General features: G+C 45.4%; 2 protein-coding genes across 17 annotated transcripts in view; one reads left to right on the top strand and one right to left on the bottom strand.

Annotated features, from left to right (window-relative positions):
- LOC147103202 (hippocalcin-like protein 1) overlaps positions 1–15,538 on the bottom strand; it is a 207,291-nt gene that overhangs the window by 40,173 nt on the left and 151,580 nt on the right. Inside the window, exon 3 of the mRNA XM_085962624.1 lies at positions 14,628–15,025. Within this exon, the coding sequence (XP_085818750.1) occupies positions 14,628–15,005 (378 nt within the window). The 5' untranslated portion in view covers positions 15,006–15,025. The remainder of the gene's footprint in view (positions 1–14,627; positions 15,026–15,538) is intronic.
- The window catches only part of LOC147103203 (keratinocyte-associated protein 3-like), a 213,278-nt gene that overhangs the window by 124,367 nt on the left and 73,373 nt on the right, over positions 1–15,538 (top strand). For 7 of the 16 annotated variants that reach the window (XM_085962618.1, XM_085962606.1, XM_085962620.1 and 4 more), the window contains 2 exons: positions 5,998–6,051; positions 13,382–13,694. The exons of 3 other annotated variants lie outside the window; for them this stretch is intronic. In XM_085962618.1, coding sequence (XP_085818744.1) covers positions 5,998–6,051; positions 13,382–13,623 — 296 coding nt within the window. In that variant the 3' untranslated portion in view covers positions 13,624–13,694. Of the gene's footprint in view, positions 1–5,677; positions 5,761–5,997; positions 6,052–13,381; positions 13,695–15,538 lie in introns of those variants that run through there. 6 more of the 16 variants (XM_085962613.1, XM_085962615.1, XM_085962621.1 and 3 more) reach the window with 6 other exon arrangements.

Here is a 15,538-nt window from a genome sequence, read left to right as displayed (position 1 = left end):
CTTCTGAAAGGCCCGCTTACATTCCTCGCTCCATTTCCATGCTACTCCAGTTTGTCGCAGGGCATTCAGTGGGTGCAGAATTGTGGACAAATTCGGCAAAAACTTATGGTAGTAATTCACCAATCTGAGGAATGACCTCAGTTGCGACACATTTTCAGGCGCTGGAGCCTTAACTACCGCTTCAATTTTGTCAGGGGACTTATGTAACCCCTCTTCATCAATCACGTGGCCACAATACGATATTTGTTTCTTAAAAAACTCACACTTGGGGCGATTGGCTCGTAGCCCATGTTCTCTTAGTCTAGTGAGCACCTGCTCTAGGTTGGCAAGGTGTTCACTGTCACTAGGATGTCGTCCAAGTAACACCGAGTCCCCGGAATCCCTTGCAGGACTTGTTCCATCGCTCTTTGCCATATAGCCGGAGCTGATGCTACTCCGAATACCAGTCGATTATACTGGTAAAGACCTTTGTGAGTGTTTATCGTGAGATATTTCCTAGAGGATTCTTCAACCTCCATCTGCAAATATGCTTGCGCTAGGTCAATTTTTGTGAAACGTTTCCCTCCAGATAGTGAGGCAAAAATATCTTCTATCCTCGGAAGAGGATACTGTACTGTGTGAAGGACTGGGTTCACCGTCACCTTGAAGTCCCCACAGATGCGAACCTTCCTTGGCTCCTCAGACTTATTGTTTAACGTTTTCTTCATGACAGGAACGATGGGTGTCGCCCACTCGCTCCAGTCTACCTTAGATAACACGCCTGCATTCTCCAGATTCTCCAGCTCTGCCTCGACAGCTGGGTGAATTGCATACGGTACCGGTCTTGCTTTGAAAAACTTGGGAATTGCATTCTCTTCTATTTTTATCGAGGCGGTTACGCCTTTAAGAGTTCCCAGTTCTTGTTGAAATACCTCTTTAGCGTTAGCTAAGATTTTTGACAATCGTCCAGGTGTGACGTCGTCATCCTTTTTGCCAGCCACAGTCAGTGCCTGAATGGAGTGCCAATCTAAACTTATCTTTCTGATCCATTCACATCCCAATAATGGTGGTCCACCATCTTGCAGCATGTACAGATACAATTTCTGTATTTCCTTGCCGTTGTATTCGACAGGCACCCTTATTTTCCCTCTGGGGTGTACTTTCTGCCGCGTATATGTCTTCAAGACAATGGATGTGTCTTTCAAGGGTATGTGTGAGAATAGCCGCTCGTAGTCTCGTCGATTCATGACGGTCAGGGCTGATCTTGTATCCAATTCCATTTTGACTTGGGACCCTGCTATCGTGAGGGTGACCCAAATGGTTCGGTGATCCTCTTTTGCGATTACGTTGTGTAGTTTGAGACAGCTTAGTCTCTTGTTCCCGGATTCACTATCGCTCTTCTGGTCTTTGGAACTACTGTCCGTCATCTTTTGTACTTTCCTGTACTGTTCCTTAGTAGTCTTTTTGTTGTTGTTAATCTTCTCCCCGGACCTGCAAACTCGTGCAATGTGTCCCATCTTTCCGCATTGCCTGCATATTTTGTCCTTGGACCAGCAGTCCTTCTGGTCATGGGTTGTTCTGCCGCAGCGATAACATTTTTCAAATCCCCGTGTCATTTCATGGGTGCCGTATTCCTGTGGCTTTTGCTGTATTTCCGCAGCTCCCCTTGCTGCTGCTTCGTACGATACTGCCACGCTGAAAGCCTTATCTAGCGTCAGCTCTTTCTCCGAGAGTAACCTCTTCTGGGTTCCTTCACTCAGGAGTCCACAGACAAATTTGTCCCGTAGGGTATCTGCCAGTCCTGCTCCGAACTGGCAGTGCTTTGATAGCTTGCGTAGTTCCGTAAGGTAATCAGCATTGCTCTCATCTTTATGCTGATTTCTCTTGTGGAATTTAAATCTTTCTGCTATCAGCAGCGGTGTAGGATTTAGGTGTTCCTGTAGGATATCAACAATTTTGTTAAAACTCTTCTCCATCGGTTTGACTGGAGTGATCAGGTTCCGCAATAGGCCGTACGTTCTTGCGCCCATTAAGTTTAGTGGTACCGATGCCTTTTTCTCATCGGCTACTTCATTTGCCTTGCAATATACTTCGATTCTTTCCACATACGTGGTCCAGTCTTCTATTGCATTATCGAAGGCAGAGATATTGCCAGTCTTCGGCATCTTGGAGATCTAAGATGGCACCTCCCGCGCTTTGCCTTCTTCCCCGCTGGATTAAGATGGCGCCTCCCGCGCTTTCTGTCTTTTCTGCTGCTGCCAGCACTGTTGCTGGCGTCGTTATGCCTTGATGGCGACGCCCTATGGTCTTCGCGCACTTCGCCCCACGCTGCTGCCAACGCCGCTCTCCGCAGTCCCCGTGGCAAACTGCAACTCCTCGCGGCTTTCTGCGCTTCTAATTTCTTTTATTTTAATTACTGTTCCCGTCGTCAGAGCAGACCCTATGGGACACTTTCCTCCCTCTTCTCGGGTCTGTACGCTGCCCGGCTTCGTAGCACCGGCCGCGCCCTGTGTGCTCCACCCTCTCTCTCTCTCTCCTCTTCCCGACAACGCTGCTCGGCCCCATTGAAAAGCCACTCGATCGAGCTCTAGCCCGCCGCAGCCCAGGAAAGATCAGTGTACTACCTGCCACCAGCCCGATTAGCTGGAACACCATAGACTGGATAACCAAGCCCAGCTCTCGACAGCCTCTCCTGCAAATCTTCGAATTCAATGAATCAGAGGGCGGTTGCCCACGGTCGACGCCCGTTTCTTCTGTTTGTTTTTTTTTCTTTTTGGATTTCTTCCTTCCGGCCTCGACCTCTAACAACTTCGCTTCAGGGATGGATCCCCGTGAGGTGGTGCAGAACTGTAGGTAAGTTCGGATCTGTTCGTCGCCAATGTAACGTCCGTGTGTAATTGAGACACGGACTGCAGAAGTTGGTTATAACAGGTGTTTACTGAATGGAGACAAAACTGGAACTACTATACAAAGTTACTACACAGGCTTATATACAGGGGTGGTCACTACTGGTACTGCAGTATACAGGGGCTGCAGAATATAGTTCCTTCTTCAAGGTACATACACTACACTGAGTATCTCCAACATTTTCTGTTTTTATTTCTCTTAATGCATACTCAATTTTGCTTCTGCACTTCAACAAAGAGAAGCCTCCATATTTTACACACTTTGCATTAAATGCTGTACATAAGTTGTTTACCAGTATTTAGGGGAACTAAAACATGCATTAAGGTGCAATTTATTCACCAGACTTTACAGAGATGGAGAAATACCAGTGGAAGTAATGGTATTACTTCAGTACTATGTTCAGTGCTATGGAATCACAGTGACAAAGTGATATTAGAAAGAACCTTCAATAGATATTTATGAGTTATAACAACTCACAGTTTACTCATTAAAATTCATTTAATTTGACAATGTATTGTAAATGTCAAAAACATAACATGTCCTAAGCAACCAAGTGATTTATAGATAGCTGCATGCATGAGGCACCCTTAACCCAAAAGCTCATGATTCATGCAGTCAAGTTCACTTGTGAAGATATTTATCATCACACGTCTGGTCGGTCACATTATCTGTGTGCCCAAATATAACCATTACGTGATAAAATTACGATAGCAAAATACTGCAGATGCTGGAAATCCAAAATAACAACAGAAAATGCTGGAAAAACTGAGCAGGCCAGGCAACATCCGTGGAGAGAAATTAGAGTTGACGTTTCGGGTCTAACCCTTTTTCAAAACTGGAAAGGAAATGAAATAGATCGAAGGCAGGGCTGCAATAGAACAAAAGAAGTAAAGAGACATTAAGAGGTATTCAAAACCAGACGAGATGGTAATAGGACAGTGGAGACAAAAGACGGCTCAGATTAGGTGTGAAGTGTACTGGCAGGATGAGAGACAGCTGCCATGTGGGAGAGAGAAAAAAAAGGAAAGGTGGTGGGGTGGGGGGGGGGGGGGGGGGTGGAAACCCAAAACAAAGGGGTGGAAAAAAAAAAGTAAAAATGTAATAGGGGCCGAGGTTATGATCTGAAATTGTTGAACTCGATATTAAGGCCGGAAGGCTGCAAAGTGCCTAATCGGAAGATGAGGTGCTGTTCCTCGAGTTTCCGTTGAGCTTCCGTGGGACAATGCAAGAGGCCAAGGACGGTGAGGTCCGAGTGGGAATGGAGTGGTGAATTAAAATGACAGGCGACCGGAAGCTCGGGATCACCCTTACGGACTGAACGGAGGTGTTCCGCAAAGTGGTCACCCAATCTCCTCTACATTGGGGAGACCAAACGCAGATTGGGTGACCGCTTTGCAGGACACCTCCGTTCAGTCCGTAAGGGTGACCCCGAGCTTCCGGTCGCCTGTCATTTTAATTCACCGCTCCATTCCCACTCGGACCTCACCGTCCTTGGCCTCTTGCATTGTTCCACAGAAGCTCAACATAAACTCGAGGAACAGCACCTCATCTTCCGATTAGGCACTTTGCAGCCTTCCGGACTCAATATCGAGTTCAACAATTTCAGATCATAACCTCGGCCCCTATTACATTTTTACTTATTTTTTTCCCACCCCTTTGTTTTGGGTTTTCCCTTCCCCCCCCTTTCCTTTTTTTTCTCTCTCCCACATGGCAGCTGTCTCTCATTCTGCCAGTACACTTCACACCTAATCTGAGCCTTCTTTTGTCTCCACTAGTCCTATCACCATCTTGTCTGGTTTTGAATACCTCTTAATGTCTCTTTACTTCTTTTGTTCTATCGCAGCCCTGCCTTCGATCTATTTCATTTCCTTTCCAGTATTGAAAAAGGGTTAGACCCGAAACGTCGACACTAATTTCTCTCCACGGATGTTGCCTGGCCTGCTGAGTTTTTCCAGCATTTTCTGTTATTACGTGATACAATTAGTTGTTTCCAAACTTTGGAAGTACCATTCATCTGCAGCAACAGATTTGCTAGTAATTGCTCTGTCACAACACATTTCTCCCCGCCCCTGCGGCCTCCCTCCTTCCCCCTCCTCTTTCTCTCTCTGCCTCTCTCCCAGAGAGGCACCTTCATTACTTTATTGATTGATCATTGAGCAGAGGGAAGAAGGCCCCTCTCCCATCAATCAAAAAAGGGAGAGGTGGGCCTTCATTTAACAGCACCCGCTGCTCAAGGAGCATAAAACACAACACTTTTCTTCGTGACACCACAGAGCAGGGGTTCTCAACCGGGGGTCCGTCAAGAAGGTTGAGGGGGTCCGCCAACCAATCTGTGCGAGAAGGCGGGATCCTCTCGACGCACGTCAGTGGCTGGATAGGTCTGCCAATCACACGGCTGCCATCAAGGTTAGGTTACAGCACCTCGTAACCTCGGCCCCCATCACATTTTTACTTATTTTTTATCCACAACTTTGTTTTGGCTCTTCCCCCTCCCCCCTTTTTTTCTCTCCCACATGGCAGCTGTCTCCCATTCTGCCAGCGCATTTCACACCTAATCTAGAGCCATCTTTTGTCTCCACTAGTCCTATCACCATCTCATCTCATTTTGAATACCTCTTAATGTCTCTTCACTTCTCTTTTGTTCTCTCCCAGCCTGGCCTTTTAATCTATTTCATTTCCTGTGCTTTTTCAGTCTTGACAAAGGGTTTGACCCGAAACGTTGACTCTATTTTCTCTCCACGGATGTAGCCTGGCCTGCTGAGTTTTTCCAGCATTTTCTGTTGTTATTTAGGTTACAGCACAGCTGCCTGCCTGGAGTCAGGGTTGCCGGGGCGAAGATACAGTGGGAGTGCGAGCACGGCCCTAGGCAAGTCAGTAAGTACCTCAACCACCTGAGTGTTTATCAGCATGCAATCCTGGCCAGTAACAAGCGTAGTTTTAACTATTCCGGTTACACCCTCCGCCCCGCAGCCCGATTGTACTGTTATCAATCTCAGAGATTCAGTAATCTTCTGATTATAGTAATAGGAAACATACAGTAACAACATTCGCTTCAAAGCTTAGTCATTGAATTATTTTAGCTACAATCAATTACTGTCTATTTCCCCACAGGGGCTTTATTGAAGGTGCAGTGCTACCCGACTTGCTACCGACTAGAAATTCAAGGTCATAAAAATGCTTACCCATGATCATTTTTCTTTGTTAAATATTGCAGATGTGTATTTAATCACAGAGTACTGGATTCATATATTCATAGAATCATAGAATGGTTACAGCTCAGAAGGCAGCCATTCAGCCCGTGCCAGCTCTCTGCAAGAGCATTTCAGCTAGTCCCACTCCCCCGCACTTTGCCAGTAGCCTTGCAAATTTCTTTCCTTCAGGTACTTATCCAATTCCCTTTTGAAAGCCATGATTGAATCTGCCTCCACCACCCTTTCAGGCAGTGCATTCCAGATCCTAACCACTCGCTGCGTAAAAGAGTTTTCTCTTACGTCGCCTTTGGTTCTTTTGCCAATCACCTTAAATCTGTGTCCTCTGGTTCTCGACCTTTATATAGAGTCATAGGGGAAGAAATTGAGTCGCGTCCCCTTTGCTGGGGTGCTAAAATGAGCGCCCCCGTGGCCAAAATTGAGTGGTAGCGCCCCAAGAAGGAAGCGGGGCGCGACTGGAAGCGTCCTGGTATTGCAGGCCTTCCTCCCCTACTTAAAAGGGGAGGGGCCTTGTGCAGTGTGACCCGGGGCCCAGCTGGGCCACCGGGGATCGGGAGTGCTGGCAAAAGAGCCCGGCACTCAAGAGAAGTGCCGGGCTCATGGAACGCAGCCGGCACTTCACGGGGGGGGGGGGGGCGGTGGGGGTCAGGAGGAGGCCGGGGACAGGAGCGGAGGCAGGTGCTGGCAAGTGGCCAGCAACAAAAATGGCCGCCCGGCACCTCGCCTTTAAATAGCGCTGCTCCGGCCGCAGGTAGGCCCCCCTGACCCCGTCGGACATAGCGTCCGGCGGTAAGTCAGGGGATGCTACTGAAGATCGCGGCCGGGGCGTGAGCGGGGCGCTGCGCATGATGATGACATCATTGCCGGCAGTGCAGCATTGCGGGGCACTAACTGTTACCGCCGCTGCTAACCTCCTGCTGAATTTTGCGGGAGGTGTTGGTGGCGCCGTGCCCAGGCGCTAGTTGCTTTGCGCAAAGCAACTGAATTTTTTCCCCATAGAGTCATAACGGCACAGAAGGAGGCCATTTAGTCCATCGAGTCCATGCCAGCTCTCTGTAGTGCAATCCAGTCAGTCCCATTCCCCTGCTCTATCCCCGTAGCCCTGCACATTTATTTCCTTCAAGTGCCTATCCAGACTCCCCTTGAAAACATTGAGTGTCTCCGCTTCCGTCAGCAGCAAATTCCAGGTCACCACCACTCGCTGCATAAAAAAGTTTTTCCTCACGACCCCCCTGTATCTCTTGCCCAAAACCTTAAAATCTGTGTTCCCTAGTCCTTGTACCATCAACTAGTGGGAACAGCCTTTCTCCATCTAGCCTATCCAAGCCCGTCATAATCTTGTACACCTCTATCAAATCACCCCTCAACCTCCTTTGCTCAATGAAAACAAATCCAGCTTATCCAACTTGCCCTTGTAGCCAAGATCCCCCATCCCCGGAACCATTCTGGTAAATCTCCCCTGCACCCTCTCAAGGGCCTTCACATCCTTCCTAAAGTGTGGTGACCAGAACTGGACACGATACTCCAGTTGTGGCCTAACCAGCGCTTTATAAAGGTTCAGCATAACTTCTCTACTTTTGTACTCAATACCTCTATTTATGAAGCCCAAGATCCCATATGCTTTGTTAACCACTCTCTCAATATGTCCTGCCACCTTCAGGGACCTATGCACATTAACTCCCAGGTCCCTCGGTCCCTCCATACTCTTTAAAACTGTGCCATTAAGTGTATATTGCCTTTCCCTGTTCCTTCTGCCAAAATGCATCACCTCACACTTCTCTGTATTAAATTCCATCTGCCACTTGTCTGCCCATTCTGCTAACCTTTCTATTGCAGTCAATTGGTATCATCCTCACTGTTTGCCACCCCCCCAAGTTTGGGGTCATCGGCAAATTTAGAAATTCTACTCTGTATTCCAATATCCAAGTCATTTATATATATCAAAAAAAGCAGTGGCCCCAGCACTGACCCTTGGGGAACACCACTGTCTACCATCCTCCAGTCTGAAAAACAGCCATTACCCAATCTCGCTGTTTTCTGTCCTTAAGCCAATTCCTCATCCAAGCTGCCACTGACCCACCTATTCCATGAGCCTCAATTTTGTTAACCAGCCTTCTATGTGGTACTTTGTCAAACACCTTCCAAAAATCCATGTAGACAACATTCATTGCATTCCCTTCATCAATCCTCTGTTACTTCATCAAAAAATTCAATTAGGTTTGTCAAACACGATCTGCCTTCTACAAATCTGTGTTGGCTCTCCTTAATTAGCTTAAAGCTCTCCAAGTGCCCGTTAACTTTTTCCTTGATTATTGTTTCTAAAACTTTACTTACCACTGATGTTAAACTGCAGTTACTGGGATTGTCCTTACACCCTTTCTTGAACAATGGTGTCACATTTTGCCACTTTCCAATCCTCTAAGGAACCATTCTGGTAAATCTCCCCTGGTCGCCTTATCTGAGGAAGGATGTTCTTGCCATGGAAGGAGTTCAGCGAAGATTCACCAGGCTGATACCTGGGATGGTAGGAATGACGTATGAGGAGAGATTGGGATGATTGGGCTTGTACTCGCTTGAGTTTAGAAGAATGAGAGGGTGTCTCTTTGAAACTTACAAAATTCTGACAGGACTGGACAGACTAGATGCAGGAAGGATGTTCCCGATGGTCGGGGAGTCCAGAACCAGGGGTCACAGTCTAAGGATAAGGGGTAGGCCATTTAGGACTGAGATGAGGAGGAATTTCTTCACCCAGAGAGTGGTGAACCTGTGGAATTCTCTACCACAGAAGGCAGTAGAGGCCAATACATTAGATATATTCAAGGAGTTGGATATATTTCTTAAGGCTAAAGGGATCAAGGGGTATGTGGTGAAAGCAGGGACCGGGTACTGAATTTGGATGATCAGCCATGATCGCATTGAATGGCGGAGCAGGCTCGAGGGGCCGAATGGCCTACTCCTGCTCCTATCTTCTATGTTTCTATGATTGGAATATTATGGCCAGTACTTCCGCGATTTCCTCCCTCAATTCCCTCAGCATCTGAGGATGCATCCCATCCGCTCCTGGTGATTTGTCTACTTTAAGTGCAGCCAGCCTTTCTAATACCTCCTCTTTATCAATTCCTCTTTATCAATTTTTATCCTATCAAGTATCTCCACTACCTCCTCTTTTATTATGTCTATGGCAACATCCTCTTCCTGGTGAAGGAAGTTATTCAGTTGGTTATTAAAATCTTCATGAAAGGAGGAGCATCCATATTTTCATGTATGCATTAAATTGAATGTTATCCAGCAATGATGTAATTTGGTGAACTAGAAGTCAGCAACAGGGGATTGGTTGCTGGTTGAGATGGTTTCCTGCTTGGCTCACAACAGCTCACTGGTAAATTTTCAGGGGGCTGCATACTTGGATTTCAGGAAAATGCTCCATTTTGTGTAATCTATGTCTTAGTTGATTCAACCTCTCCTGTGATTATTTCATCTTTTAAAACATAATTAAAAACCTTGCACTCACTTATACAGAAAAAATACTTGTGTTGTGTTACAGGGGGTCTGTGGAATTTTTATAAAATTGGAGGGGGGCCTCAAAAGCAAAAAGGTTGAGAACCCCTGCCATAGAGCAAGCTAATGGCAATTAACCTACTAAAAAGTACGTAAGAACATAAGAAATAAGAGCAGGAGTAGTACATACGGACCCTCGAGCCTGCTCCACCATTCAATAAGATCATGGCTGATCATCGACCTCAACTCCACTTTCCCGCCCGATCTCCATATTCCTTGATTCCCCTAGAGTCCAAAAATCTATCTCGGCCTTGAATATATTCAAAGACTCAGCATTCACAGCCCTCTGGGGCAGAGAATTCCAAAGATTCACAACCCTCTGAGTGAAGAAATTCCTCCTTAGCTCAGTCTTAATTGGCTGACCCCTTATCCTGAGACTATGCCCCCTAGTTCTAGACACCCCAGCCAGGGGAAACAACCTCTTAGCCTGTCAATCCCCTTCAGAATCTTGTATGTTTCAATGAGATCACCTCTCATTCTTCTAAACTCCAGAGAGTATAGGCCCAATCTACACAATCTCTCATCATAGGACAGCTCTCATATCCCAGGAATCAATCTAGTGAACCTATGTTGCACTGCCTCCAAGGCAAGTATATCCTCCTTTAGATAAGGAGACCAAAACTGTGCACAGTACTCCAGGTGTGGTCTCGCCAAGGCCCTGTACAATTATAGCAAGACTTCCTTACACTTATACTCCAACCCCCTTGCAATAAAGGCCAACATGCCATTTGCCTTCCTTATTGCTTGCTGTACCTGCATGCTAGCTTTCTGTGTTTCTTGCACGAGGACACCCAAATCTCTCTGAACACCAACATTTGAAAGTTTCTCACCATTTAAAAAATATTCTGTTTTTCTATTCTTCCTACCAAAGTGAATAACCTCACATTTCCCTACATTATACTCCATCTGCCACCTTACTGCCCACTCACTTAGTCTATCTATATCACTTTGCAAACTCTGTGTTCTCCTCACAGCTTACTGTCCCACCTAGCTTTGCATCATCATTAACCGATACATTACACTCAGTCCCTTCATCTAGGTCATTAAAATAGATTGTAAATAACTGTGGCCCCAACACTCATCCTTGTGGCATCCCACTAGTTACAGCCTGCCAACCTGAAAAATATCCGTTTATCCCTACTCTCTGCTTTCTGTCCGTTAACCAGTCCTCTATCCGTGCTGCTATGTTACCCCCAACCCTGTGAGCCCTAATCTTGTGTAATAACCTTTTATGTGGCACCGTATCAAATGCCTTTTGGAAATCCAAATATACTACATCCACTGGTTCCCCTTTATTTACCCTGCTAGCTACATCCTCAAAAAACTCTAATAAATTTGTCAAACATGATTTCCCTTTCATAAAACCATGTTGACTCTGCTTAATCATGTTATGATTTTCTAAGTGTCCTGATACCACTTCCTTAACAACGGAGTCCAGCATTTTCAAGACGACCGATTTCAGACGGTCTCAACCTCATTCTTGGTGAGCATTGGCAAACTGCCTCTAATTCAGCAATCTCACTCAAAGGCCATCAAGATGGTTCATGGGACTAAAAGCCGACAAATCCCCTGGACCTGATGGCCTACATCCTAGGGTTCTAAAAGAGGCGGCTGCAGAGGTAGTGGATGCATTGGTTCTGATCTTCCAAAATTCCCCAGATTCTAGAACGGTCCCAGCAGATTGGAAGGTAGCAAATGTAACCCCGCTGTTCAAGAGAGGAGGGAGAGAAAAAACAGGGAACTACAGGCCAGTTAGCGGGAAAATGCTGGGATCCATTATTAAGGAAGTGGTAACAGGGCACTTAGAAAATCATAATATGATTAGGCAGAGTCAATATGGTTTTATGAAAGGGAAATTGTGTTTGACAAATTTATTAGAGTTTTTTGAGGTTGAAAGTAGCAGGGTAGATAAAGGAGAACCAGTGGATGTCGTCTATTTGGATTTCCAAAAGGCATTCAATAAGATGCCACATAAAAGGTTGCCTCGCAAGATAAGGGCTCATGGGGTTGGGGTAATATATTAGCATGGATAGAGGATTGATTAATGGACAGAAAACAGAGAGTAGAGATAAATGGGTCATTTTCCGGTTGGCAGGCAGGGGTGCCGCAAGGATCAGTGCTTGGGCCTCAGCTATTTACAATCCATATTAATGACTTAGATGAAGGGACCAAGTGCAATGTATCCAAGTTTGCTGACAATACAAAGCTAGGTGGGAAAGTAAGCTGTGAGGAGGACACAAAGAGCCTGCAAAGGGATATAGGCAGGTTAAGTGAGTGGGCAATAAGGTGGCAGATGGAGTACAATGTGGGGAAATTGGAAGTTATTCAATTTAGTAGGAAGAATAGAAAAACAGAATGTTTTTTAAATGGTGAGAAACTATTAAGTGTTGGTGTCCAGAGAGATTTTGCTGTCCTTATACTGGAAACACAGAGTTAGCATGCAGGTACAGCAAGCAATTAGGAAGGTAAATGGCATGTTGGCCTTTATTGCAAAAGGACTGGAGTACAAGAGTAAGGAAGTCTTACTACAATTGTACAGGGCTTTGGCAAGATCAGACCTCGAGTACTGTGCACAGTTTTGGTCTCCTTATCCAAGGAAGGACATACTTGCATTGGAGGCGGTGCAAAGAAAGTTCACTAGATTGAGCCCTGGGATGAGAGGGTTATCCCATGAGGAGAGATTGAGTAGATTGAGCCAATACTTTCTGAAGTTCAGCAGAATGAGAGGCGATCTCATTGAAACATATAAGTTTCTGAGGGGGATTGACAGGGTAGATGCGGAGGGGTTGTTTCCCCTGGCTGGGGAGTCTAGAACTATGGGACACAGTCTCAGGATAAGGGGTCGGCCATTTAAGACTGCGATGAGGAGGAATTTCTTCACTCGGAGGGTTGTGAATCTTTGGAATTCTCTGCCCCAAAGGGCTGTCGATGCTGAGTCGTTGAGTATATTCAAGGCTGAGATAGATAGATTTTTGGACTAGAAAAATCGAGGGATATGGAGATCGGGCAGGAAAGTGGAGTTAAGGTTGAAGATTAGCCATGATCTTACTGAATGGCGGAGCAGGCTTGAAAGGCCGTATAGCCTACTCCTGCTGCTAATTCTTATATCTTATGTTATTATGTTCATGTGGGAAAGGCAAAAAGTTGACCCTGATGCTGTGGAAATGCTCCTCTGCAGTTGGGGCTAAAGTATATTGTTGAGGAAGAGTAAATGGAGCTTTATTTGGCAGCTGTTGTACTATATACCTAATATAGGAGTGCTCAATGTTGACTGGGTGATAAAAGTGGACTGACATTCCTTGCATTGATGAGGACACAATTAACCCATTTTTAAAAAATACATTCATATTGGGTTGTGTGTATATACTTGTACCCGTAGTATCAACAGAATGTCAAAGGGGGCTGTTGGATATCCAGTTCATTGAGCACTTCATGGCTCATTTGTGACAAGGCAATTATGAAATATATGAAAGAAAACAGAGCCCAGTGTGCTTATGAAGACTGCAACCCCACTCTAGATGGAAAAGTGAGAGAGCGGCATTAGAACATTGCTATCCAAAAACAGGATCCAGTTTAAACGTGAAGATAAAAACTTCCTAAAACCTCAAAAATGCAGGAGCAGAAAAAAATTATTTTATAAATTACAACTTACAAACTGAAATATTGGTCACAGATCTATGTACAACTAATGAAACAACTGACAATGAGATGTCTCCTTTTTCATTAAGGAACTATGAAAACTCAAATAACTGGCCAGGATTTGCAGTGGGTCAGAGTTCGCCATCATACCACCTTTAAAATGGCCCGCAAGTTCGGGATTTCCACATGCACTTGCCCAAGTTACGACCCGACAGATCATCCGCTCTGCCTTGGAAATCAGAAATCCCAACTGCTGCCGCAGAGTTGCTGCACAGCAATTATGTACAAAAATGTTGTGGCTGATGCAAACAGGATCAGTGTACTCTTTTAGTGTGGGTGGTTAAAACAAATTATCTGTAAATCAATAAAACTTTAAATAAAACTTAACAAATTAAATAAAAATTTGGTTGGCCGGGTTGATGATGCACTCCAGTCCCCGCGGCGCCCACCGGTCTCGGAAGGCCTCAAGCGTGCCGGCGGACACCGCGTGCTCCATCTCCAGGGCCACCCGGGCGCAAACATGGCCGCGGAAGAGAGGCAGGCAATCGGGCCGAACGACCCCCTCAACCGCCCGCTGCCTGGACACAGGATCAGTGTAAGTGGATTAGATAGAGACAGTTAAGCATTCTATTAGCGGTGATGTAATGAATTGTAAAATTGTCCGAAACACCTCCAATGATTAACGTACAGATTTTACAGATCCAGGCTACTAACATGATCATATTACTATACCATCAGCGCAGATTATTATAATATCAGCACAAAACACGGTAATCACTATTTTTGTGTTTTTACAATAAGTAATCCCACATCTTAAGATTTTTGTTTGGGCCCTGTTATATTTATATCACCCGTCCATGTTAATACTGTCAGATATTTATTCACGTGATCTTTGCAGATAATTCTGTAAAAAAAAAATATAATGTTGGATGAAATGCATTGAAGTAAGAAAGTTCCTAGTATTGGAGGTAGACACTTTCCCTTCGGTACCAAGTACGCTTCCGCACACGCTGCGCCCCTGGGATCCGTGAGCCATTACGTTGCCCTCAAGTACGCAGCGTCAGAGAGCAAGTTCACGAAGGAGGACCCCCATCAGGTAAGTTTGTATTTTATTAAGGTGCCGGCGGTGTACTCCGTAGGTACGGCGCCGACTGCAAAATCTGCCCCAACATTGGAAGTGTTTTGACGTAAGCCCGTGCACAAAATATTGAAAGGAAAAAGCTGTCCACAACAAGGCCTCAATTTTCCAATAGGTTATCTGTGATGAAAGGTTACATTTCAAACAGCTGCACCCCTCAATTAACCTCTACAGGATTGGAGCAGTAGGAACCATACCTGTACAATTTCTAGCATTTCATCCCGACTGATGTACCCATTCCCATCCAGGTCATACATGCTGAACGCCCACTTCAACTTCTGCTCCAGCTTGCCACGGGATGTGACACTCAGCGCAATAATAAATTCTCGAAAATCAATCGTTCCATCAGCATTGGTGTCAAAGGTGCGGAACACGTGCTCTGCAAATTTGGAGGCGTCGCCGTAAGGGAAGAAATTTGCATATATTTTCTTAAATTCCTCAACAGTCAGATTTCCAGTCGGGCAGTCTTTCAGGAAACCCTTGTACCATTCCTGGAGCTCGTGGTCAGTGAATTCTGTGTTCTCTCGAAGATCCTGAAGGACTTCAGGTCGCAGTTTACTATTCTGTTTACCCATCCTGGCTCGAGCGATCACACCTAGTTACAAAGGGGAAAAGGAAACAAATTTAGTCAACTCAATGCTACAGAGTTGCATTGGTCTGCTGCCGTTAAGTGGCCACTTCCATGAAGGTACTTGGTACAACTGGAGCCGATCAACTGAGCGAGCTGTTATTTATTCAGCTGGCAAGGGCTTGAACTGGAATTGCTCATGGCTGAATCACTAATACTGTGAAACCTGTCAACATTGAGCACATCTACATTTTTAAATACATATATTAATATAAAAAGAGTGGAACCTCGATTATCTTCTGACTTGATTATCTAAGAATTTGACAGAGTTCAGGCTTAGTTTTGCATAAGGCAGCGAAAATGCAATTGAGCATTTTAAATGGATTTTCCAGACTCTGTGTTCTTCAACCAACAGGATAAGTAGTTGTGGGCCCAGAATTTGCTGTCAAAATAATGGTGAGGCTAATGGGGCTTGCCGTTATTTATGTGCAAATGGTACAGCAACTTAAGGCGAGGGGCAGATGCAAGGTTAAACGAGGA

This window comes from Somniosus microcephalus, chromosome 20 (genome assembly GCF_052327205.1).
Source record: "Somniosus microcephalus isolate GS21.2 chromosome 20, FLI_Smic_1.0, whole genome shotgun sequence".
In the NCBI taxonomy this organism is placed as follows: Eukaryota; Metazoa; Chordata; class Chondrichthyes; order Squaliformes; family Somniosidae; genus Somniosus; species Somniosus microcephalus.
The sequence above is the reverse complement of the archived record's forward strand: the minus strand, read 5'-3'. Positions and strand labels throughout refer to the sequence as shown.